Source organism: Ambystoma mexicanum, chromosome 1p (assembly GCF_040938575.1).
Source record: "Ambystoma mexicanum isolate Mex_15411 chromosome 1p, UKY_AmexF1_1, whole genome shotgun sequence".
Taxonomy (NCBI): domain Eukaryota; kingdom Metazoa; phylum Chordata; class Amphibia; order Caudata; family Ambystomatidae; genus Ambystoma; species Ambystoma mexicanum.
In genome coordinates, this window is record NC_090921.1 from 552,986,505 (window position 1) to 553,011,907 (window position 25,403).

General features: G+C 47.1%; 1 protein-coding gene and 1 pseudogene across 2 annotated transcripts in view; both read right to left on the reverse strand.

Annotated features, from left to right (window-relative positions):
- The window catches only part of LOC138575469 (phospholipid-transporting ATPase IK-like), a 1,193,252-nt gene that overhangs the window by 11,633 nt on the left and 1,156,216 nt on the right, over window positions 1-25,403 (reverse strand). For both annotated transcript variants that reach the window (XM_069649486.1, XM_069649487.1), the window contains one exon: window positions 15,615-15,753. In XM_069649486.1, coding sequence (XP_069505587.1) covers window positions 15,615-15,753 — 139 coding nt within the window. The remainder of the gene's footprint in view (window positions 1-15,614; window positions 15,754-25,403) is intronic.
- LOC138461624 (U6 spliceosomal RNA) lies at window positions 7,616-7,714 on the reverse strand (annotated as a pseudogene).

Here is a 25,403-nt window from a genome sequence, read left to right on the forward strand (position 1 = left end):
ATCATATGTCCAGGATGAAGTGGATTTTAGGCCACATAGACTGCAATAGTGCCCACCCCATTGTCGTAATAATCTCATGGTTACAATTTCGGGACTGCCGTACGAGAGAAAAAGCATCAGTTGGGAACATCGCAGCTGAAATCTACTTTTCCCATTAGGCAGCTGAATCAATCCTTTTCCACAAATGAGTGGGGCAAGAGAGCTATCGCCAACATAACAGCCAGGTTAGCAATGTAGAGAGGCAGATGTGTGCGTCATTTCTAATGCCCGGTCCCCCACCTTTGTCATACCGGAAGAATAACAGATAGACAATATGTATGACACCAGGTATCCTCCCAATATCGAATCGAAAATACGAGAGACGTTATGCACTCAGACAACCGTATCTAATTCACCCTCACACTGACGTGGTGGAAGGATGTCTGCATACACTATTAGACATAGAAGAGCTGTAAGTGAAATCAGACAAGAGTAAAGTGACGGCATAAAGAGAAGACACAAGGACGCACTGAAACGATATGCAAATACTTAAAGAATGAAGAGGTAACTGAAGTAACAAAGTAGCCATTTATGCAAATATAAAGAAATCATATACACTGAAAAGATAAGTGAGAAGAGAATAAGAGGTATATACGCAGAAATGCAAGGTAAATGGGGCATATAGAAGCTTGCTGAGGTATAAAATATAACACGGGTAATGCGCCCATGATGAAAAGATGGATGTCGACTCAGTATAAATAATAAGCAAGAAGCCTTGATGAGAGAGACCATGGCTGCAGACCTGACATGCCCTGGGAAACAGCTTTGTGAGAAGAACAAAGAATACCTGTTTGTCTTAGGATCAAGGATGCCACATGAAAAGGTAACTGGAAGGCACAAGAGGAGTCGAAGAGGATAAGTTACATATGTACAACATATTTCTCTAAGATTAAGTAAAGGATTGAACATTTGCAAGTGCCATGTATTGAACAATCAAAGATGCAGAAAGCATATGCAAGACTAAGCAGTCTTCAGAGGCCATGAGGAGTAATCCATGTTGAGGAAGTCTAGCTCAGGGGCAAAACGTTTGTGTTGGAAGCAAGACAAAGCAGCACAATAGTGGTTTGAATCCCGACCCGTGCTTAGAAACCACTTGCTGGTATTAAGCACCTTATAAATGGACAATAACATTATTTTTTAAAAAGAACACCCAGTATAATTGAATCAAATAGCACTAAATAAAAGGTCAGGATGGACAAAATTGTGGCTTCCTCACACGTGGTCCAAGACCAGAAAACAAGGCCTATTCATTAAGCTTCAGACGAAGATAGCAGTGTACCTTCACTCTCTTAAAAATCCCAAGCAAGAGAATAGTCAGCAAGGTCAACTACAAAGAAGAAGCCTTGGCTTGGGGCCTACTTGATGAGAGATGGTAGGCTAATTGGCCAAGTGGACAGTAGTCTGACGCTGTTCCCTGCATCTGGGTTTCGTTTGTGCTTTCGTGCTCCTAACAAGCGGCATATCCAAGATTGGGAGTGAATGCCAACCATTCATGAGGACCTATCTAGCAATGCACCATACATTGTTGCAGAAGCCAATCAGCTGCTCTCATTCTACTATTAATCTCTATTATACGTAATTAGAGGTAGTTCAAGGCATGCCTGCCACATAGAGGGCTGCCAATTATGATACTATACACCTAAATGAAGTGTAGATGGTGTGGTCGCTGGCCCCAGACAGCCTTGTGGATGATGCAGAGGGATTTGAATGTAATCTGTGAAGCAACCGGTATCCAGTGAAGACTCTTTAGAGCAAGACAGATGCAGTCCCTGGGCTTGAGGCCAAGGATAAGTCTTGCTGCCCTATTCTGGATTAGCTGGAGGGGTCTCAGAGTGGAAGAAGGTAGATTCAGGAGGAGGCTATTGCAATAGTCAAGCCTAGAGAGAACCAGGGCTCGGGTAACATTGAGTTTCTTTGGGAAAGTGAAAAAAGGTAGAATTCCTTTGAGAAGGAAGAGCTGAAAGTGAGACTTCTTGGCAATGTCCCGAGTGTGAGGGAGGAAGGAGAGAGAGGAGTCAAAGATGACTCCAAGGTTTCTGGCTTCGGAAGAAGGACAAGTGTTTGAGCCCATGGTGGAAGGCCAGAGAGAAGGGAAGAAGGTGGGGGCAGGGATCTGAACTGCAAGGATCTCTGCTTTTCTGGCATTGGGCCAGAGATCATTGGAAGTGCACCAGGCCTGGATGGCAGATAGGCAGTTAGGGATAAAGGAAGGTGCAAGAAGGTCAGCAGGAAGCTTGAAAAAGAGTTGTGTGTCGCATGCAGAACACTGGAAGTTGGGAGAGAAGGAGGAAATGATGAGTGCCAGCTGAGTAAGGTAGATGTTAACGAGCCAGGGGGAGAGGATATAGCCCTGGGGACACCACATGAGGAGAAGGAAGTTGGTGAGAAGAAGATGCCCAGGATGACTTGGGAGGAGCAGTGAGTTAGAAAGGAGGTCAGCCCATCCAGTGCCTGATCTAAGAAACCAAGGGTGACACAGAGCCTTTGTAGGATGATGGAGTGGTTGACCATGGCAAAGGCAAAGGAGAGATCAAATAGGATGAGGACAACTGGGTAGTTGGAATTTGAGGGATGCAAGCCGTTCTTCATGGGTGTACAGACAAGCAGTTTCTGTGCCTCGGGATGCTCATAATCCAGATTGATGGTCATGAAGACCACCAGCAAATTTAGTGTGAAAGTTGAGTTGGGGCAAGGCCAACTTCTCCAGCAGTTTCCCTAGGAAGGGGGTGATGGAGATAGGGTAATAGTTGGCTGTGCAGGTAGGATCTGCTGAGGGTTATTTAAGGAGGGGGCACACAAGGGAGTGCTTGAGGGAGGAGGGGAAGAAGCAGTGGCAAAAGAGTGGTTGCAAAGGTCAGCGAGTGCGGGCGCAAGAGAGCCAATGCTGTCCTTCGTGGTTCTAGATGAGCAAGGGGATACCTGTTTGGAAGAGACCTTCATGAAGCGGACAACTCTGGTGACCTCTTCAGGTGTGACAGGGGTGAAGGAAGAAGGAGGAGGGTTAGAGACCAAGAGACAAAAGGGTGTGTGAAGGGTTGGGTGGGGGAGTAACAAGGCTGTTCAGGATATCCTGAATTTTGGTGGTAAAGTGAGTGGCCAGTGTGTTGCACAGGGCCTGGGAAGGAAGAGACTGCAGAAGGGTTGGCTAGTTCCCGGCAGATTTTTAAACATTCAGCTATGTTGTTGCAAGCACCAGATTCCCGTGCCTGAATGTGGGCTCTTTTCGGATTGCAGGGTCTGTATTGCCTTTGGAGCTGGCGAGAGGCCAGTTTGTCAGATGGTGAGCCTGAGGTTTGCCACTTCTGTTCCGCTGCTCTGCACTTTCATTTCAGGGCTGCAAGATCAGAGTCGTATCAGGTGTTACGCTTAGAGGCGGGTTTCAGGCGGATCCTCATGACTGGGGAAAGAATGTCAAGAGTGTTGTAAAGAGTAAATGTAAATGTTGTAAATGTAAATGTCAAGAGTGTTGGACATATGGAAGTTACTGAGAGCAGTGTCAATGGTAGTGTCTGAGTTAGGGGGGAAAAGGGATAAAGGTGGAATTGAAGGCAGAAGCTGCCACTCGTTTCATCGGACGGATGTTTGTGAAAATGGTTGGCAGGGCTTTAGGCGGTGCGGTCAGCGGGCCAAAGGGACTCAGGTGGGAGCAGAGAAGAGAGTGGTCTGATCAAGGGAGAGGGGTAACCAGAGGAGATGAGAGAGAGAGGTCAGAGTGGACAAGGCCGTCCAGTGTGTGTCTGCGGAGTGGGTTGGACCAGAAGGTAAAATTAAGAGTGATAGAGAGGTCCAGAGGTCAATGTTAAGAGTGGATGTTGTGCCAGAAGAGGAGCAGATTGGAGGAGGTTGAAAGTAAGGAGGAGCAGAAATCCACCGGTCAGAGAGGAACAGGGAGGTAGCGCCTGCAGGTCAGTAAATGGTGTAATGGTCAAGGTGGAGGAGGGAGGGATTCTTCCAAACCAGGCACTCAAAGGAAGAGTAGAGCTGGGTGGTTAAGATGGAAGAAGGAACCTACTCAGGGAAGATTAAGGCAACACCACTGCCAGCCCAGTGATGTAAAGGCTTGCACATGATCTTGAAGCCATCACATGGGAGGGAGTCAAAAGCAGGGACAGCGTTTAGTGCTTCCTATCCAACCTATCTTATTATTCCTTTTTACCAATGCTTTAGTCTGCTGTTCGTTGCCCTCATTTGGAGGTTGTCTCTCTCAGGTAGTTAGACCCTACCAGATAATTTGCATATTGGTGTTATGCTTTTTCTTTTGGATGTAGAATCCTAGGACTTCTCCCCCTTCCAGGAAAATTGTACCAAGGTGTTATGCTTCTTCTAGGCCTTTCCCTTATCCTGGACACTGGATCCTCGAGTGCATTGCTACTGTTTTGAAGCCGTACAAATAACCTAATACAAAAAAAGAATGAGAAATGACCGAATTGATTTGACCAAATATAGTAGGTATTTTGGTATGGTAAATAATAGGTGGGTGGTGGATTAAGGGTATACGTTTAGAGTAGGGGTGAGAGGGTGTGGGGGGATTCGCCCTGCATTATAAAAAACAAAAGTGAAAAAAAGTGAAAAGTAATTTTCATTTCCTGGTCAAAAGAATTAGGTTGTGTAACACTTGTGTACGAGAGCGATACAAATAAAATATATCATATCATAGGTCATTTCTCAATTCATTTCTTTTCTCCAAAAATGTCAGATATCCTTTTGAAGCTGCTTCATGGCCCTATCTCACCTGATTTCAGGCCTCCCTGACCCCCCCTGTCCTCTCCCTCCTACTCTCCTCTTCTCTCCCACATCACATGGCCTGGCCTCTGGATGGCCCGCTCTGTGAAATCCTCATACAACAGATGTTGCTCCTCCTGAACTTCAAGGACAATATTGCCCCCTTTGCTCCAGCCTTGGCGAACTTTGCGATCACTTCTTGACACTGGGCTCCTGCCCTTTGCATTACCCTTTCTACACACCCTGCACTTCTCCTCCCCCTACCCCCTCTTTCTGTTACTTCACTTTGTATGGGAGATGTATCATTTTTTTGCTTCATCCCCTCTCCTAGTGAGACCTCCTGCACTTTTTGCTGGACTTCTGCACCTTTCCTTTCATTTCTGAATGAGTGTAGCATGTTGCCACTCATTCATTCTTGTGGGCTCTGTCTTTTGGAACTCTGTTATTTTTATTCTACCTGTACTATGGAGTCTGTCTGCTCCATAGCTCTAAAAGGCATCTGTGTTTTAATATACTGCAGCACACAACTCCTTATGCACAGTGTTGCTGGGGACCCCTAGGGTGCTCCTTTAAGATTCTTTTTCTATATCCTCAAGTAACTACAGTTCTTAAGGATAGAGAGATACTTAGTATCTCTCTCAAAACTCTATAGTCTGAGAGATTGGCACACTGCACCTTCAGTGAAGTGCCAAAGGGATACCTAGCATCCCCCTTCTCTCTACTCCTGTGACTTTTTAGTCACACGGACAGGATCCTAGTTATGGCTGGTGGCAGTGGACATGTTCTACCAACTATTGTGTCATTTTATACTGGAGGCTATGTTCATAGCCTCGGTAGTGCACAATAGCAGCACCCAAGTATCAACTTGGGGCCTCCCTTCTGGTTTCTCCATTACTAGCATGGTTGTTCTTTGTTAGCCCTTCTTCTAACATTCTGGGAGGCAGAGGTCAGTGTATGTGTTTTGCCTTTGGTGTGAACCCTTGGGTATCCCTACCTAGGCTCCAGAGTGTCTGGGCAGGCAGGAAGTGGGGGAGGAGTCTACCGCCCCTGTCCTTTGTCTGCCAGAGTGCCTGAATAGGACCAGCTACCACAGGGTACTGACGGTCCTGATTGGAAAGCCAAATGCCCCTTTCTGTAAAATGCTGAGAGAGATTGCAGAGGAGTGTGTGCTGGGGCTGTATAAAAGGTGAGGCTTCTGGAGTGAAAAGCAAGTCGACCACTGAAAGCTGAAATAACTGAAGAAGAAGATGACCAGAGACGCCTGCAGTCCCTTTGCAATGCCGTGAAGCGTCCACTGCTGTCCTGACCCCGCTTTCTATGCGACAGAGGAGCCTTGAAGAGCTCTTGATGTGCCTTGAAACACCTTCTTTTTGTGTATAGGCACATTACAAACAACCAATAAATAAATACAAATAAAAATCAAGTGCACAAGCACTCAGTGCATATACTAAATTGGGGTTCTGCCTTTCTGAAGTTCATATTGTGAGCACTATTAAGTGGTTATTGGCTATTACACTGTGAGCTCACTGAATTCACCCAATCTGGTCTAATCTGATGGGAACATAAGAGGCGAGTAGTTAGTACCCGGTCACCTGGTATGGTGTACCTCACATTTAATTTGACAGTTTTTGGACGCTGGGTTGGCCCTGTATTCAGTGGCAGTGTCCTGGGGCTGCTGTGTTAGTAAAGTAGTTATGGTCAATAAAAGGACCCTTATTCGTTTTTTTGGTAACCATACCATTGTGAGATTTAATATGTCCCTTAAGATAGGCAGCCATCAAAGTATCACTAATTGTTTCAGAGCTAATATACACGCTTTAACCTACTGTTAGGACCCGGGATATAATATAGGTGACACTAAGGGGGAGGCCTAAAAGCATAGTTTATCTGCAATGTTGAGCATAATGTCTTCAAGCTAACATTCAATATCTGAGAAAATGTAAAGTCTTTCATGAAATAGACCACCTGTAAGGAGTGTATGAATAACTAGATAAAATTGCTTTAATATTACATTTTCTGATCACAATTTTTTGACAAAGACAATGCTCTCTAAACAAACTGCTCGTATTAATAAAGGCAAAAGTACATAAGTATTTAGCTCTGAAAACACACTTGTAGGTCATTACAAGTTTGCCGATCTGGTAATAAAGTGCCGGTGATAACGTTTACTGGCACTATAACTGGACCAGTAAACTACAAGTTTGCCGGTAGGGATGGAAGATTTACATTGAGCTAACAGCTGGAGGTTAGTCCAAAACCCTACTGGCAAAAAAACATTGGTATTTCTGGCATGATAAAACCATTGCCAGTAATAGTGGTAAAATGCCCCCCGCGGAGTCCTATGGGACTACATGGAATTGTGATTTACTGTTTAAACTGGCACTTGTAATCTGCGGGTAATACCGGAAGACAAGTGCTGGTAATGGTGTTATCTTTTCCCGCTATGCTGGTGGTAATACCGCCGGGATACTGGCAAACTTGTAATGACTCCTAGAGTTTAACACAGATACTTGCTGCAATAAACATATTGTCAGCTATTTTTGAAACAGAAGCCGATGTGACATGTGGTGGAATCACCAGACATGTACATCCACAATGTGTAAAAAGGCACCATGTTCAGCATCTCTAAAGACACTTAAAGTGAATAGTGCCTTGTGCAAATTCCGCAAACAAGTTAACAAAACAATGTGCAAAATACAAATTGATCAAAACACCATCATTCTATTATAGGGAAAAAGAGAAATTAGACGGGCTTCACGTCAGAAAGCACAAGACGAGGACTTTAATGGAGGGGGCCTTTTATTCTGTCAATAAAAACCGCAGTTAAAGGGTATTTCTGTCCTGGCATGCATCTAAAAATATGGTATTATGTGCGTGTCATCCTTGTCCAGGGGCCATGGACATCTCCTCTGTATCAATCGGAATTTAGTATATGTGCTGCCTAAGCAAGCACCAACTTGGGCTAATGTGCACCTGAATGTTTAATTTTGTGTGTGCTACTTAGTGGCTACATTGAGTAGTTAGCCTCGCCTCTTGGTGGGCCCCGTTCATCTCTCAATCTAGGCTGATATGGCATTCCCCATAGAATAATACTTTTTATTTATTTATTTGCATTTTGAAAGCGCTCACACAGCCCGCAGGCATCGAGGCGCTGTTACAGGAATTTTTTGTAGCGTAATTGTTTTTTTTTGTTTTGTTTTTTTGTTGTCTTAGTTGCGTATTTATAACGTGCTTAGATACCCAGAGGTTTCTAAGCACGGACCCGGGGATCGAACCTGTGTTGCTTCGTGTCGTCTTGCTTCCATGGTAGTTACTTGCTCCAAGAAATGAATATATTAAAAAATTATTTTCTAACTATGTAGTGCTTTTTCACGGAGATCACTTGAATGATTTCAAGTATAGGCACTAGTACTCTCTTACCTTTGCTTTCTGATAATGTTTTGGAGTACAACTGCAACAGAGATGAGAGTTGGTTGCATGTGGCCCTTGTCGCCTTCTCTGGCTTTGGTGTGTTTAAGTTGCTGGTTATGGTGTGACCTTAGGCGCAACTTTGGACCTACAGAACATACAGGACACAGGGGTTGTTTTGTGATGGCCCCGGCAGAACATGTTATGTTGGGCAAGACCACCATGCCCCCTTTTTCTTTGTTCACCCTCATCCCTGGGTTGATGGGGGCAGTTCCTCTTTTCTGTGAGTAACGATGGTGAGTAAGAATGTGGCTACACTTTGTGTTGGCAGAGTCTTGTATGAGCGACTTTATGGGGCCTACACAGTAAAAATAAGAAGCTACATATTTGCAGATTCATGCCGCCTGCTGTGGGTTGTCATGGAGGAATTTCTCTTCAAATTCTTTGCCTGTCCAGCCGGTGCCAACATTGATTTGGAGCAGGTGAACTAAAGTGTCTTCCGTGGTGGATTCCTGGAAGTTGAGAAGATGCGGATATACTTATGTTATGCAATTGGAGGGGTGCAAGACGCGGCGTTTAATCGCAACTCAAGCTCAAGGGATGATGATCCATGGCTCAATATTTCTCATTGCACTCTTGTGTTTTTTGCTGTGGTTGCTGATTGTTCCTTGGAGGTTCATAATCCCATAGGTTTGCATGGGCGGGATGTAGTATCTTCGTTGTTATTTCTCTGCCAATTGCTAGTTGCTTCTGCATGACGATTGCATTTAAGAGCTGCAATTCTTTTAAAGGATTTCCAGTATTTCAGTTGTCCGGCACCTTTGGTAACAGGAGATGACCGGGAAGGAGGAAAGGTTTATTACTTGATCTACAAAATCCTATGTGCTTTAAATGTGTGTGACCTTGGTTATATCTAAGCAGTATATTAAGCAGGGCCTGCCTTCCCTTCGAGATTCCATTGTGCCAGGTAAGCCAGAGGGCCGTGCACACCCGTCTTAATGAATTTCCTGATAATCTTTGATAGCGCGGCGCTGCGCGTATTTCAGCTACACCGCCATTCCATTTTGGCTTCTGATCATTGTTTTACTTGTACATAGCCTTAATACTCTGTTTCAACTTTGCACTGCCTACCGTCGCCATTGTGATCCACAAGTCCCTCTACGGAGTAAGATGGCCGCCGCCATATCTTACCAAGCCCCCTAACCGAATCTTGGTCTCTGCTCCCGCCTCAATGCCGGATTGGTGCTCTGCACATCTTAAGCACCAACCAGAACGCCGGCAGGTGAGAGCCAGCGTCCATATGAATACGCCGTACAAAGGTGCCGGTTTTGAGCCTGGGGCCGTGGGCCAGAAACGCTGGATTTTGCACACAAATTATCTAGGGTAAGACTGACCGCTTGATCGGTTCACCTTTTGTGTTTTCATTCTGTAACTACCCACAGAGCACCTCCCACCTTCACGCACAGCCATCAGCCTATTGCCCCTCTCGGCCTTCTATCGTTACTAGCATATCACGCTTTCATTGTCTTTGCTCATCCTAACGCAACCTGCCTGCCATTGCCACACCACTCTGACAACTCTAGTGTGCCTGCCCTCGCTCACCACCACACCGCGTCCTGTAGGCGAACTGTAAATGCTCCCGAACTTTTCTCTTGGCTCTGGGAAGTATCCATCAGGGTACCAGCCCTGCTGATTACTATTAGATATCTTTTGTGTATCGCCTTAACATGTACTATGCTTTCATAGGTGATTTTTACACTGTACTACAATATGCCTCTAACATGATTTAAAAAATTGTACTGTAATCTGCTTTCATATGTAATTCTTAAAATACTACTGCAATTTGCTTCGCTATACGTTTGCAACTGTAACTTGCCCTCTTATGTGATTTTAATATAACACCGCAATTTGCGCCGCTACACTTTGCAACGCCCACTGCACTGTTATGCCATCAGGATCAAGTGTCTAACTATCTTCTGCCACACCTTATCCTACCTTACTAACCTCACTATTGGGCGCTCCGCGACCCACACACACGTAGCCTAATTGTAGAGCACAGCCTCACTGTGCAGATACTGTGCACTGCAACTCTCAACAGTACTCTCACCTAAGCTATTTAATGTTACAGCCGCACCATGCCTTACCTGTGCAGATAAATATGCTCACCACTTAAACTTTGGCCCAATACACCATGAAGCTGACAGTTCTTCCCAACCATCCTCTCCCTACTTCTCGCCCTCCATCTGATCACTGACATGACCCACCAACCTACCATTCCTACCAACACCTTCCACACTCTTACATCTCCCTCCCATACCATGGTAGAGCTCCCTGATGCACCCATTATTAACTTATTCAGGGCCTCCCATGCCACATGGGAAGCAATGCACGCACCAGTTCACCTTTCTAACTGCGCCACTAGATTCTCCAGACTCAGAACACACACTATACCGATACACACCATCGCTCTCCCCATGCCCACCACGCTCAGAAATCTTAGATTAGGAACCCGCATCACTGCAAGACCCCCCACTCACATCACCGGCCCACATACTCCTAAAGTTAGGCTAACCCAGCCATACACTACCAAGCCCTCTCTTAAGCTTTCCAATTCTCCATCTAAAGCATGCCTATCTAAACCTCATTCAGACAGTAATCCACAATCTCTGCATTACAAATGTGCCCTGGTCAACGTACGCTCTCTCCCGGCCCACGCTCTTGAAATAAATGACCTCATACTTAGTCAAGAATTAGACATACTATGCGTCACTGAAACTTGGCTTCACGAGGCATCTGCCCCTGCCATTACACTAGCCCTGCCTCCAGGTTACACTATCCTCAGTCAGGATAGACCAACCAACATAGGAGGGGGGCCGGCACTAATCTACAAAGATGCCCTACCCATCAGGCCTATCCCCCATCTCTGGGAGGGTAATTCAGACATCCTATCTGTTAATACCATCAATATTCGCGTCATATATCAGCCACCAGGACTTCCTGCAGATTTCCAGGTACACCTCATCCACTTACTTAGTGACAACATTAAAACATCTACTAAAACTCTACTCCTAGGTGACCTCAACCTAGGATTCAATGACCCCAATGATAAAGCCACTACCACACTAGCTAAAGATTTTGCTGATCTAGGATTTACCTCCAAAAATTGAGCCCCACCCCCTCCAAAGGCTGCACCCTTGATTGGGTTGTTGATCATAACTGTGCGTCCTCCACTTCCAATCTTGCCTATCCCTGGACAGAGCACAATTGCATTCAATTCACCATCCCCACAGCCTCCGGTACCAAAACCACCACACATGCCCCTGCTACACTAGCAAGAAGCACAAAAAAGCTTACTGCGAATAACCTCCAACCCTAGCTTGACATCCCATGCTTAGCCCCTCCTTTTTCTCAAGACCCGAACAGCTTAGCTGATATATTTAAGGACACCCTCACCAACGCAATCAATTCCATAGCCCCACTAGAATGCAAGAACGAGAAAAAGTCTTTTCACTCAAACTCTTGGTTTACAGAAGAGCTCCAAACCCTGCGTTCCAACAAACATCTGGACCTTAAAATCTGGCAGACTAACCCCAGTGACACTTCTAAAGGAAATTTCAAATCAGCTGCCATGCAGCACAAAGAGGCCATCTTCACTGCTAAATCAAATGCATCCAACTTCCGAATATCTAATGCCAACTCCCAATCTAAAGAACTATTCACCATCTTCAATGAACTCACCACACCTACTACCAGCACTGACGAGATCATTAAAGATGAAGCTTGGTGCACAAGCATACAAACCGCAATGCTCAATAAAATAGTCCTCCTACAAAAAAAATCAAGATCACTATAAAACCTTACTTAGCCAGAACCGGCTCCCTCCGATCCTGCCCAATCACAAAGTACCCAATATTCCTAAATTCTCCTTTAAGGACATCTCAGAATCTGAAGTTATAGACCTGCTCAAACACCTCAAACCATCGATATGCAAGGGCGATGTATGCGCCTCCAAGATCATTAAGGATTGTTCCGAGGCCCTTGTCCCTCTCCTAACGGCTTTTATTAACTCCTCATTTAAATCAAGCATTGTCCCAGGCAGCCTCAAAGAGGCATGGGTGCGCCCCCCCTGAAAAAACCTATGCCAGATCCTGCCCAGCCTTCCAACTACTCGCCCATAACCACCGTCCAGTTTCTTCCCAAAATTTTGGACAAAGCGGGTCATAGCCAGATCCAACTATACCTGGAAACAAACTCCATTTTAGGAAAAAGACAGTCCAGGTTCCGCAAAGGGCACGGTACCAAAACTGCATTATTAGACCTAAAAACCAAATCACTCAAATCCTTGACAGAGGCAAGCCTGCCCTCTTCCTACTTTTAGACCTCTCGGTGGCCTTCGATCTTGTAGATCATAAAACCCTCACTGCCCACCTTATGCAAGCAGCACATTTCTCCATTCAAGCAGCTTCTCGATTCACTTCCTTCTTAGAAGGTAGAGCAATGAAAGTATTCTCAGTCATAGCAAATGCTGCACCTACTATCATTCACTCCGGATCATGTAGCGCATCAACTCTATACAATCTCTTTACAAAGACCCTTTTTGATCAGCTCGATGCACTTGGGATTGCATTTACCAACTACGCTGACGATACCCAAGTACTTCTACCACTAACAGGATCATACGACCAAAACGCAACAGCACTATGCCAAATCTACGCCACCATCCAAGCTTGGATGGCAGCAAATGATGATGCCTCTATGGAGATATGACAGAGATTCTTATTCTTGGTCAAAAGACTACACTAGCCAAACTAGACCGTCTTTACTCCAATTTCATCATAGATAACTGCACCATTCCCATCTTATCATCTGTAAAGACATTAGGTTTATATTGATGACACATTATCTATGAACAAGCAAGTCAGTGTCATTGTCTCGGCTGCCGCCTTAAGCAATAAACTCATTAATGCCATAAAACCTTTTCTAACCAAGTCCAACTGCCTCACAATAGCCCGAGCCACCATAGGTGCCAAGCTTGACTATTGCAACACTCTCTTAGCAGGCACCTCCATGAAGAACATAAACACACTCCAAATCACCCAAAATAACTCGCTAAGAGCAGCATTAAGTATCCCGAGAAGAGATGACATCTCCCAAGCTAGGCAGGCAGTTCATTGGCTCCCGGTCACCTTTAAAATCCTCTCTACAACACACAAGTGCCTCAACTTTACTGCACCCTCCTACATATCAGAAACACTATCCAGTACGAGCTCAGCCCGGCCCACGAGAACATGCTATACTAATCAACTCACAATCCCGCACATCAATAGGGCAAAATCAGGAGGGATAGGCTTCCCTTACATAGCTCCTAAGCTATGGAATGTGCTCCCTACCGCCCTCAGAGCCGAAACTTCTCTCCTTGCCTTCCAAAAAATTCTGAAAACTTCCCTCTTCAACTAACTTCCCCCTTCTCATACATCCAACTAACATTATTCCCCTCATCCCTCTCTCCTCTGCTCACCTCAATGTAAATTGTAAATTGTTGTTGTAAAAATGTATATCTGCTATCACCTGTAACTAAGCTCTGTTCACCTTCTGTAACAAGCGCCACAATGCTCACGGGCTGTTGCGCGCTCTACAAATACGAATAAATAAATAAATATCTGGAACCAGTAGTGACTTAGGACACTATGGGAAATGTTGCTTATCCTGTAGAGTATTCAGTAGATCTCCAGCAACCACAGGAGTGCGGGCATCAGCGCCTTTCCTGCCGCCCCCTGGTAGCAGGAGGAGGCGGATGCCGGTATTTTCACTTAGAATCCACAGAGCAGATGCTCCCTTCTAAGTTGGCCGCCACTGCATATCTCCTACCATAGAAACCTGCCTCCTCGCTCCGCACGCAACATTCTACCATCTGAGCTTGCATCTTTGGCTGAATCCTGAACCTTCCGATTGGATGCATGATGATGAAAATTAACTCCAGCTTCATAGCCGGCAGACTATGCCAGTGTACCTTACCTAAGGCCCTCATATAAGGACTAACGCCTGTCCGGGGCTGCCAGTGGCTCGGTATCCCCTGTCTCTCCCGTGGTTCCTGCATCATCTCTGGTCTGCCACATGAGATGGCGCCCCACTGCTACGCCTCTGATTCTCTAAGGTAAGACTGGTTCGCCTCTGTAGTATCTGCTACTTGCACTAGCCGGACTTAGCTGAGCCCCCTATCACAATAATCGTCGAAATACCACGGTTCTTATTTACCCTGAACTGCTCATCGATCCCTACAGCCCATGACGCTAATGTTATCTGGACGATTACAGTTGTCTCCTTGTTCCTGTCCTCCTGCCTGTCCCTTGCTTTTTCTCTGGATAAACACGTACAGTGTATGCTCCGTGAGGCTGGGCTACCTGCTTGCTCCCACCCCCTCCTTCCTCACTGTACTTCCTAATGTTGTTTTGATTCAGATAGGTTCTCACATTTCCTGTCACTTGCCTACTGTACCTTAATTGTGTACCTGTTTGCCTGGTGTAGCCCCCGTACCATGAGGTGAGGCTTTGCCAGTTCTGCACATTGGGCTTCATTACAAGGTTGCCGGTCCGATAACAACGGTACCGGTAAGCTTGCCAGTACCGTTGTTACTGGACCGGCAAACTACGAGGTCTGCGAGTGGGGGCCTGACCTGCCGAGCGGAACGGCACCTGCTCGCAGACTGTGTCGGATGCACCGGCACCATTAACGAATGGTGCCGGTGCATCCGGCTTCCTCGACTCAAATGGGAATGGGGACTAATATTTACTGGTGCCCAGGAATGGGCAATTACTGGGGCTGCAAGCAGCTCCAAACCTTGCTCTTCTCCCAAGAGTAATGATTGCTATCTCATCAAGAAATACTAATGATTGCTATTCTGCCATGCTGAGCAACTGTACCTAGCGCCCTGTTGATTGCGCAAGTTATGATGTGTTCATGGCGTATTTGGCTCAAGCTCAGATGTGTTAATGACTGTTATCTTGCCAAGTTGACTTATTGTATCTAGCGCCTTGATGCCCTCTATAAATGTTATAATAAATACATTAAATAAATAAATGCAAAAATGAAGCTTCTGCAAAATGTAAAAGAAATCCTGTATCTTAAAAATACACATGCAAAGGAAAGGCGCATGACCACAAGGCGGCAGCATCGGCTAAGAGTTTAAACTTTTCTCCAAATCGAGCCAACCGATATTAAGTCATGCTATGTTAAATCTTTTTATAGGAGATTCAACTAAGAGCAGATGACAGTGTGCACTATTTTATCAGATGTTTCTTGTAAGCTTAATTGCCTTCTGCAGCCTCAGGTAAGGAATCATTGGAACAGTTTGGGAATGAATTGTATATGAGCGAACCAGGAACACATGAACATGTTAGCCTTTGCATCAATACACTTTCCAAATAACGAATATAATTTAATGTAACCTGGAAATCGAAAGAGATCCGGGGCCCCCTTGAAAAGTGGATAGCTTTGCGTCAACAGGGACACGAGAAAGTAGAGCACGGGGCTGATGAGAACAGCGAGGCCGGACACCACAGTCCAGTAGGAGGTGTCCATGATGATCTGTGGATGAAGAAACAGAGGGCACAGTGTTAGACATTACACAGAAGATGGCTGAATTATTCTCGCTCTCTTCAACCAAGTGTGGGTAGACCAATACTGTCCCTTTAAAGATAATACAGAGCTGTGAAGCAGTGCCAGCATTCCGCCTTGTCTAGTTTTGGCGGAATGCTGGCAGTTCCATCTTGGCATAGCGCAACTGTAGGTGAGGGTTGCGTATTTGTGTAAGGTTCCAGTGATTTGGCGCGTTTCCTCCCCGTTTACCATTCATCCAGTGGGGTGTGCGTGAATGCCCCAGTCCCTTAATTCCCACATCACCTCTGTTCCCTCCCCTTCCAACCCATAGCAAACGATATGATATGATAAGTCATTTATAACACGCCCGTACACAAGAGTTTCTAGGCACGGAAAGACAAGGGAGGGCAGACAGAGGGAGGACAAGACAAATGATCTTACTAGGCCTTGTGTCATTCAGATCGTGCAAGTGCGGAACTAGCCCAAGAGAGGAACTTGGCTAGAACAGGTCGCCGCTCCGAGGCACAAACCGCCAGGCCTCTCTCTAGACCTAGAGCTGGGGCTCCCTCTGTCAGCCAAAGGCAGCACTGCAGGTTTCTCGGAGCCAGTGATAGGCAGTATCAGGCACGGTCTATCGGCTCGGGCACTCATGAAAACGTGGCCCACATTCACAAATGGCAACACGTTCCTTTTGTGACAGGGTGACAGGCTGTATGACTGGTGCGCAAGTGAAGGCTTTTGGTAAAATGTGTAGCAAATTATGCATTTTAAAGAGTATTTGTTTAGCAACACTAGTCAGAATTACTACCTGTGCAGTGAAGTAACTCAAACTGGCGCACTTTGACCACAACACTGGCCCACTTTGACCAAAATAAAACGGACCCACACAAGCATATTGGGCCTGCATTACGGGCATTGCCCTATTGCCCATTCCAAGCCTGGTGAGAGGAGCAGTGTTTACGCGCTCTGTGCGCAAACATCCCAAGCCTCAAATCCATAGGTGTGAATGCATGTGTCTTGCGGAGTGCTTTAATTTATTTATATTTAATGTGCTGAGCTCAGAAGGAACTTTTCACATCACGTTAAATTAAAGCAAATATAAAAATGAACAAATACAAATCAGTTAAACCTTAATCCAATAAAATACAATAGATGATGGAAAAACAACAAATAATTGAATTGAAGACAACTCTAAAATCTGCCATTTTTCAACTATAGTCCAGGTTCGATATAGAGCAGTCTGTAGATGTGTTACGCCAGAAGTCAACCAATAAAACCAAAACGTTTTAAACTTAATTTCATTAGAATCTTGCACACATTTGTCCAGATTAGACATGTAAACATCTCCCAATATCATACATCTAGTCAAAACATATGAGCAAGTTTACAAATCCTACAAGAACCCATGTTGGGCGATAGGCCCAACCTGGGACCAATATTTGAGAGGACCTGGAGTTGATTCATCCGTAATTTCAATATTAGCCTTCTGACTTTTATAATTATAATCGTATTTATATAACGCACTTAATACCAAAGAGGTTTCTAAGCGAGGACCCGGAATTCAAACCTGTGTTTCTTTGCGTCGTCTTGCTGCCAAGACGAGCGCCGTGCCACTGAGCTATGCTACCCATGACCATTGAATGCGGACATTCCAACAAATATTTTTGCGGGGTTGAATATGAATAAGAAAGCTGCCCCCCTTTACCCCCCCATCGAGCAGAAAGTTACATTTTCTAGGTGACGAAAGTTAAGATTCCACTCCCACAGGAGATTTTTTCTACTGAAGGACCTCTTAACCTTAACATAATCCTCCTTTTCCTCAACAGAGCAGGTCTTAGGAAACCAATGAATTGCTTCAAATAAGGCAGCATTAACTGAGGCGAAGTTAGCAACCCTAATTTTAGGTTCTTTTTCCTTGTAACCAGCCAACATATCCGATAGAGGGCTCTAAAACCTGTGGTTTACAGCTTTAAGACAAGCAAGACTCGCTCAGAAGAGTTTCATGCTTGAATTACTGTCACAGATAATTTCAAATAAAACATTCTGTGGTCTTTCTTATGTTCCTAAAGAGCCCTTTGCTTTTATACAAATTGCTAGGACTCAGTCCCGGGCTCGGACTGGCCTATGGGGCAACCGAGCAAAGCCCAAACCAAAAACGCAAAATGCTAGTGTGGGCCAGTTTTTTTGGTCAAAGTGGACCACCTTTTTGGTCAATGTGGGCCAGTTTGATGAGTTACTTCACTATGCAACTAGCAGTTTTGACCATTGTTGCTGAATACATATTCTTTAAATTACATAATTTGCATCACTTTTTATAAAAAAAAACTCCCCCTGGGGTACTATTCAAACTGCTACAAAAGGAGTGATTTGGCATTTGCAACTGTGAGCTCCAGTCCGACCCTGCTCTGTCCCTCCTGCAGGTGCCCCCCCCTTCCCTAGCTGCACTTATTTCAGTATCTTGAAGAGATCTAGCATTGCACGACCTGGGCTGGGATTCCGCCCATCAGCCGCGCCCAATTCACTCTCAAACCCCACCCGCAGCAAAGAGGCGCTCCCAGAGTAAATTCTATATATGTCCAGCTCTGGTATTGCCCCTGGCACCACAGATATCTCTACTGACACCCTCCCAGTCCTAACCTCTTTTATATTTTAAAGAAATGCCTGCTGGCCGATTTCACAGTTTAATCTTTGCCCCCCAGCCCCTCCTGGCCAGGCATCCAGCCACCTCCGACACTGCCAAAGGTTCTGTGTTTAAGCCTCCCAGTGCTTATTGTTGGGAATAATGGTGTACAAGATATTGCAGCAAGCACTTAACCGGCTTTCCCAGTCCACGCCCACATGCATCTGCTCCGCTCATATAACGCATGCGCAGCCAGTTACACTTTAGAACGTAGCGCGCGGCTCCTCCTGGTTCCCAGTTCAGGAGCGGGAAAGCTTCTGGACAGCAGTAAATTGCAGATGTGAGTTACTCACAGAGTTCACTATCAGCAAGAGCTCGTAAAACACAGAGAACGCGAGACTTTATTGCAGACCATATGCTGGAAATGGGCATCATTTTTTGGGGGAATCTGTACTCTGCCCCCTTTTGGGCAAGGGCTGTAGTCAGAGTGATGTGGGCGTGCGCCAAGGGGAGGAGCTAGGTAAAGCTTCATGGCAATCGTGCAATGTTCTCAGCAAAGAAGATTTGTCACCAGACGTCAGGTTATAGTAACACAAAACACAGAAAGATATGATATTATATGGCATTTATAACACGCCTGTACACAAGTATTTCTAGACACGACAAGACAAGAAGGGGGCAACAGAGGGAGGACAAAACAACGATCTTCCAAGGTCCTGTGTCATTCAGATCACGCAAGTGCAGGGAGAGTATGGGGAAAAGTGCCAAAAGGGGGTGGGTGGATGGAGAAGTGCAGGTAATCAAAATTGCAGCCAGTGGCTCAGTGCAGGTAAATGAAAGTACAGCTAACGGGTGGCTCATAAGTGCAGAGAGAGGGAACTGTAGGGTTACAGACACAGAGCACAAGTGCTGTGGGAGCCAGGCGGCAGTGAAAGGTAGGTGCAGCTGGACATCCGAGGTCCTGGGCCCAAGTTCAGAGGGTGGCTGGGTGACCAGTGCATGGACCAGACGGGCCATCAGAAAGGGGAGGAAGACAGAAAGCGGAGGCAAAGAGGAAGGTCTTGAGTTGCTTCCGGTTCTGCTCAAGTTTGAGAGAGGCAGGGAGGCTGTTCCAGAGGGAGGCCCCAAGCCGAAGAAAGAGATCTGCCCCCAACTCTCTGCTTGGAAAAGTGACTGACCCTGAGAGAGTTGGAGGTGGATGAGCAGAGAGCTTGAGAAGGGAGGTGTTTAGGAAGAGAGCGTTGGAGGTAATGCTGTCCCAGGCCCCAGAAAACCTTGTGGATGATGAAAGGGGTGTTGAACTTCTTCCTTGCCGCCGCTGGAAGCCAGTGAAGAGATTTCAGTGCTGGAGAGATACAATCCCTGAGTTTGAGGCCCAGGACGAGTCTTGCAGTCCTGTTCTGGATAAGTTGTAGACTGGATTACAGACAGTCAGGAATGAGAGAAGGAGTAGAGGCGGCTGAGTGGAGCCTGAAAGAGAGATGGGTGTCATCTGCATAACATTGAAAGTTGGAGCAGAGAGTAGCGATGCAGTGGGCAAGGGGAGTCAGATATTGGTTGAAAAGCCAGAGAGAAAGGTTAGACCCATGGGGTACACCACAAGTAGAGAGAGAGATAGAAGAGGGGAAGGACCCCAGCTGGACCTGGGCGGTTTTTAAGTGAAAAAGGAGGTGAGCCAGGCCAGAGCCTGATCGGTGGTACCCAGGTTATCATGTGGGCGGTTGAGCAGGGTGGCAAATTTGATCATATCAAAAGCAGAAGAAAGATTGAGGAGAATGAGGATAGAAGGAATGTTAGAGAGAAGGTTTTCACAGATGTTCAGGAGATAGGTTTCCATGCTTATGGCTGCCCTGAAGCCAGATTGGTGGTCGTGTAGACAACCAACAGATTCAGTGTGCAGATTAAGCGGGGAAATGTCCAGCTTTTCCAAGAGTTTGCCCAGGAAAGGAGTGATAGAGATCGGGCGATAGTTAGCCGGAGAGGAAGGATCGGCAAAGGGCTTCTTAAGGAGGGGGTGCACAAGGCAGTGCTTAAGGAGGGAGGAGAAGGTTCCACTGGCAAAAGAGTGATTGCAGAAATCAGCCAGGGCTGGATCAAGGGTGTCGATGTGGTCCTTGATGGTTTTGGAAAAACAGGGAAGAACCTGTTTGGACGTGACTTTCATAGATCGGACTTGTCTAGAAATGTCATCAGGGATGAACAAGGGGAAGGAAGAGAAGGGAGGAGGAGAGGAGGCCATAGGCAGGAAAGTAGTGGAAGAGAGGAGGAAGAGAAAAAGGAAGAGAAAGAGAGGGTGGACAGGATGTTTTGAGAAGAATTTGCTCTTCACTGAAGTGGCCCAATGAGGCCGAAACATGTCTCAGGTTGCTTGTGGTCTGGTGCAGAAGGGATGTGACCAAGTCTGATTTGCATATGGTCTTTCCCCTTTCAGTAACAGCTTGGCAGCAGGTGAAGAATGATGATCTGGAAGGTTGCCTAGAGAAATTGCCAGAGGTTTAAGATTCATTCTAAACCTTCCAGTCATCACCTCTTTGTTTTGCCCCGAGTGCGACAGGTATGCCCGGACGTGAGTTGTGAGCCTGCTGGGCCTAGAGACCCAACCTAAACATCACTGATGAGGCCCAACAAGGCCAAAACATGTCTGCGGTTGGTTGTGGTCTGTGCAGAAGAGTTGTTACCTAGCAGTTCAGTCTGGACTGCTCCTTTTGGGGTGGGACCAAGCCTGATTTGCATATGGTCTTCCCCCATTCTGTAATGGCTTGGCAGGCAAAGAAGGATGGTCTTGAGGGTTGCCCAGAGCAACTGCCAGAGGTTTAAGATTAATTCTAAACCTTCCAGCCATCACCTCTATGTTTTGCATTAACCAAAGAATTACAGCAGGACTAGTAAAAGCTAAACAAAAAAATTGTTTGCACGACACTGTCCACCATAGTGCCATTAGGCCTCATTAGGACCCTGGCGGTAGGGGGTTAACGGTGCCGGTAAAGCTGCCAAATTACGAGGTCCGCTCGCGGGACCCGCTCTGGATGCCTGGTTTTACCAGACGTCCTTAGTGGGTCCCGTGAGCAGCCCAGCATGTCATTAACGGGCCCGTTGTTAGCATGCTCCCTATTCCCATTGAGCCCTATGGGGGCTCGAATGGGAATGGGGTTGTACGGGTCTGGGTTCCCTGGATGGGGAAATACCGGGCCCTCCAAGGCCGGGATGGCCCAGTATTTCCCCATTCAGGTAACCCTGACCCGAGTTTGGGGGTAGCCATGCCCTTATTAAGGTTATTAAGGGCATGGCTACCCCCAAACTCATAATGAGGCCCATTGTCTATCTTTACAGATAAAAGTGAGGGATGGCTGCTGCTGCAATTAACAGGCAGCTGAAATGGGGGAGTGGGAAAGGAACCTGGGGCTATAGGTTCTGTTAACCCTGGACCTATGCTAGCTCGCGACCTGGTCCTATTCTAGCTAATGTCTGGCAGAGGGACTCCCAGGACCCCCCTTTTTAATTTGCATATTTGAGTAACTTTGGGTCTCACCCTAAGTTACTAGGGGAATCTAGACGTGGACCCCTTGCTCACTATTCTTAGAGAGGCACAGCTCCACCCTACTGATGAGGTTCAACCAGACTGAAACATGTGTCTGGGGTTGCTGTTGGTACTCTTGTTCAGAAGAGAATTGCATAGCATTTTGGTGCTGGACTGCCCCAGGGCAGGACAAAGACTGATATGTTTGGGATGTTTCTTCTCTGTGAAGGATAGTGAGCTAAAGACTCTGGGTAAGTCTCTCATAACCAGGACTAATGTCTGGCACAGGGACTCTCAGGACCCCCCTTTTTAATTTGCATATTCTAGCTCTGCCGGTCCAGAAGATTCAGGAACGGGGGACTGAGATCTCGGGAACAGAGTACATTTCACAAGCAATTTTGTGTGTTTTGGTTCGTCTTTTGCCCTATAAGCCATTCCAATCTGGACCCCAACCCCCACATATCTTTAAAATAAAATCTGTATTTTTGGGTATTTTTACCGTATTTTCTATTACAAGAAGAACGCACCCCTCTGGCCAAGGGCAAATGGCGAAGCCGAACAGCTGATGAGGACTCTGAACAAGACCTTTAGAATCACCCATAGCCAGGGGCAATCCCTCCAAAGAGCTCTCTATCAATTCCTGAGGGTGTACCGCACCACCCCGCATGCCTCCACCGGAGTGGCCCCGGCAGAGGCGTTATTCAAACGGTGCCCTCGGGGGCTGTTACCGGAGGTTGGGGAGAAAGAACCGGGGGTAATCGACAACCAACAGGTCGAGGCAGACCGGCGAGTGAGGATCGAGCAGGAAAACATCCGTCGAGGACTTCGCCCGCAGCAGCTGGAGCCGGGCGATGAGGTCCTCATTCGAAATAGACACCCCATGGAAAGGTCTCCCTCCCGTATGAGCCTGAGCCGCTCGACGTCGTTGCAGTCAAGGGATCCATGGTGACTGCCTCGGACGGAAGGTCTGCGGTAACCCGCAATGTGAGCTTCTTCAAGAAGCTAGGAGATCCGAGACCTGACCCGCCCCCTGATCCGGACTTAAAGGTGGTTCCTGAGGACCAAGGAGAGACACCCTGTCTGCTTGAGTCCCCAGCCCGGACGACGCCTATGGACAGATCACCCGTGCCGCAGGTGAGTGGGACGTACCCCCAGAGGGCTGGGCAAGGGAAACCTGCTCACCTCAGCGACTACTTATTGGGACATTTGTCTGAGCATCCTGATGGTGAGAACTGTTAAATAAAGGGACCCGGGTGGCTGTCAATAAAGGGGTGTTTTGGAACTGGGTCTTAGATGTGGTTATCGTTGTAGTGATAGTTGGGTTGCAGTGTGTAGTATTTAAATGTTTGTTGTTGTCCTCCCGAAAAAAGAGGAGTGTGGCGCTGCCCGATAATGGGGCGCACACGCGGCTGCGTGACGTTGCATGCCGCCGCGTGCACCATAAATAAACGGGACGTTCCCGGCTGCGTCATGTGTCGAGTGAGTCCTTGGCCCTCATTACGACCCTGGCGGAAAGCAACTGACCTGACCGCCATAGCGTAAATAGCGTTTCCGCCATGGCACGACAGAGTAAAGAGCGGCTAATTCTGACCCATCGGGCACGAGCACTACGCCTTGGCGGAAGTGCAAAGTCCGCGATGGCGGAAATGTCCCCAAAACGCCCCTCACCGCCGTCGTACGGCGACCTAGGTGCAATTCCGCCACCGGACATAGCGGTCACCGTAGAGAGCGGCAATCGGAAAATACGGTGACCGTAAATATACGGAAACGGAAGCAAAAACATGGTCCCGGAACGGGAAACAGCACGCCGTACACCTATAAAACCAGAACATTCACACAACCATTAAAAACACTACCCTGAGAGACATCCCAACCCGTCATCCACCCTAGTGAAACCAAAACAATGGGAAAAGTAGCGAAAAAAGCGTGCGACCGCAAGCGGCAGGTCCACTTCTCACGTGAGGAACTCACGGTGCTCACAGAGACCCTCCAGGAGAATGCTGCCGTCGTCTTCTCGACGCAAATGACCAGGACGGCACTTGCGAACAAGAAGGCCATATGGGCCCTGGTGGCACAGCGGGTAAGTGCGGTGGGGACCGCACCCCGCAACCCACAGCAATGCAGAAAGCGAAGGGATGACTTGCGGATACGCGTACGGAGCATACTATCCGCCAACCGTAACATTGCCACAGCTACCGGGGGAGGATCGGAATCACCCATCAAGCTGACCCCCTGGGAAGAAATCTGTGCCTCCACCATTGGAATGGAGACCATAGAGGGAGTCGGAGGGATGGAGAAAGGAGTGCAGACATCCGAAGAATCAGGTAGGTGGCCCAAATAAAACTATGCTAAAACCACAATGTCCAATCATGTGAAGTACCATGTGTCCACATAGTGCAACAGAAACACATGTCCAGGAGAACGTCCACTCACAGTGGCCTGATAGCGGACATTAAAAGTCAAATTAAATAAATAAATAATTAAAATTCCTAAAAACACCCTCTACACGTGCAGCAGGCACCCCCTAACTGCAGGCTGCAATACAACTGCACCCTCAATCCACACAAAAATGAAACCACCTCCAAGGCCCTGACCCAAATCACCCTCAGGTACCACCCCAATGCATGTGATACATTGCCATTCCAATTTCCACAAACCCATTAATAACGCTCGCCCTCCTTTACTCCACCACAGGGTCCGATTCAAACGACGAGCTCCAGGACACCCCTACCAGCACACCTGCAATGAGGGCCAAGACCAACGGCAAAAGACCCTCCACCTCAGCTGCACGCATCAAGACACGGCAGCAGCACAAATCAAGTGGCAGCACACAGGAGGGGACTTCAACAGGCACCCCAGCAGCCAGCATGGCCACAACACCACCACAGGCCCACCCAATGGATGCCACAGAAGGCACTGCTTCTGGTGGCAGCAGCACCATAGGTGACACTGCATTAATGGCAGCATGCTCCGACACAGAAAACGGTGATGTCGATGTACGATCCATCCATGACCTGTCTCAATCCCCCTGTTTGTTTCATCCCGTACAACATGAGGATACCACGCAGGGGCACTCACAAGACGACTGGCCATCCCCCACAAGCCCTGTGTCAAGGCAACATGAGGTGATCAGCCCCTCTGTGACACCACCGCAAATGGCCATGGCCCAGCAGAGGCAACAGTCCCTCGACCAGGTGATCGTGCAACAGCAGCAACTGGCCACGCTCCTCAAGGACCATGCTGATGAATGTGGGGGTACCAAGGCAGCCATAGAAACATGTACAGAGACACTAAGGGCAGAAATGGAGAGAAGCACCGAGAGCCTGAGAGAACAAATGGAGAGAAGCACCGAGAGCCTGAGAGTACAAATGGAGAGAAGCACCGAGAGCCTGAGGGGGGAACTGCATGCGACGTCCAAAGACGTATGTGCTGAACTTGCCGCTGTGCGCCGTGTGCTCACTGAGCTCTCACTAACCCTTAGGGACATGCATGGACGTGAGC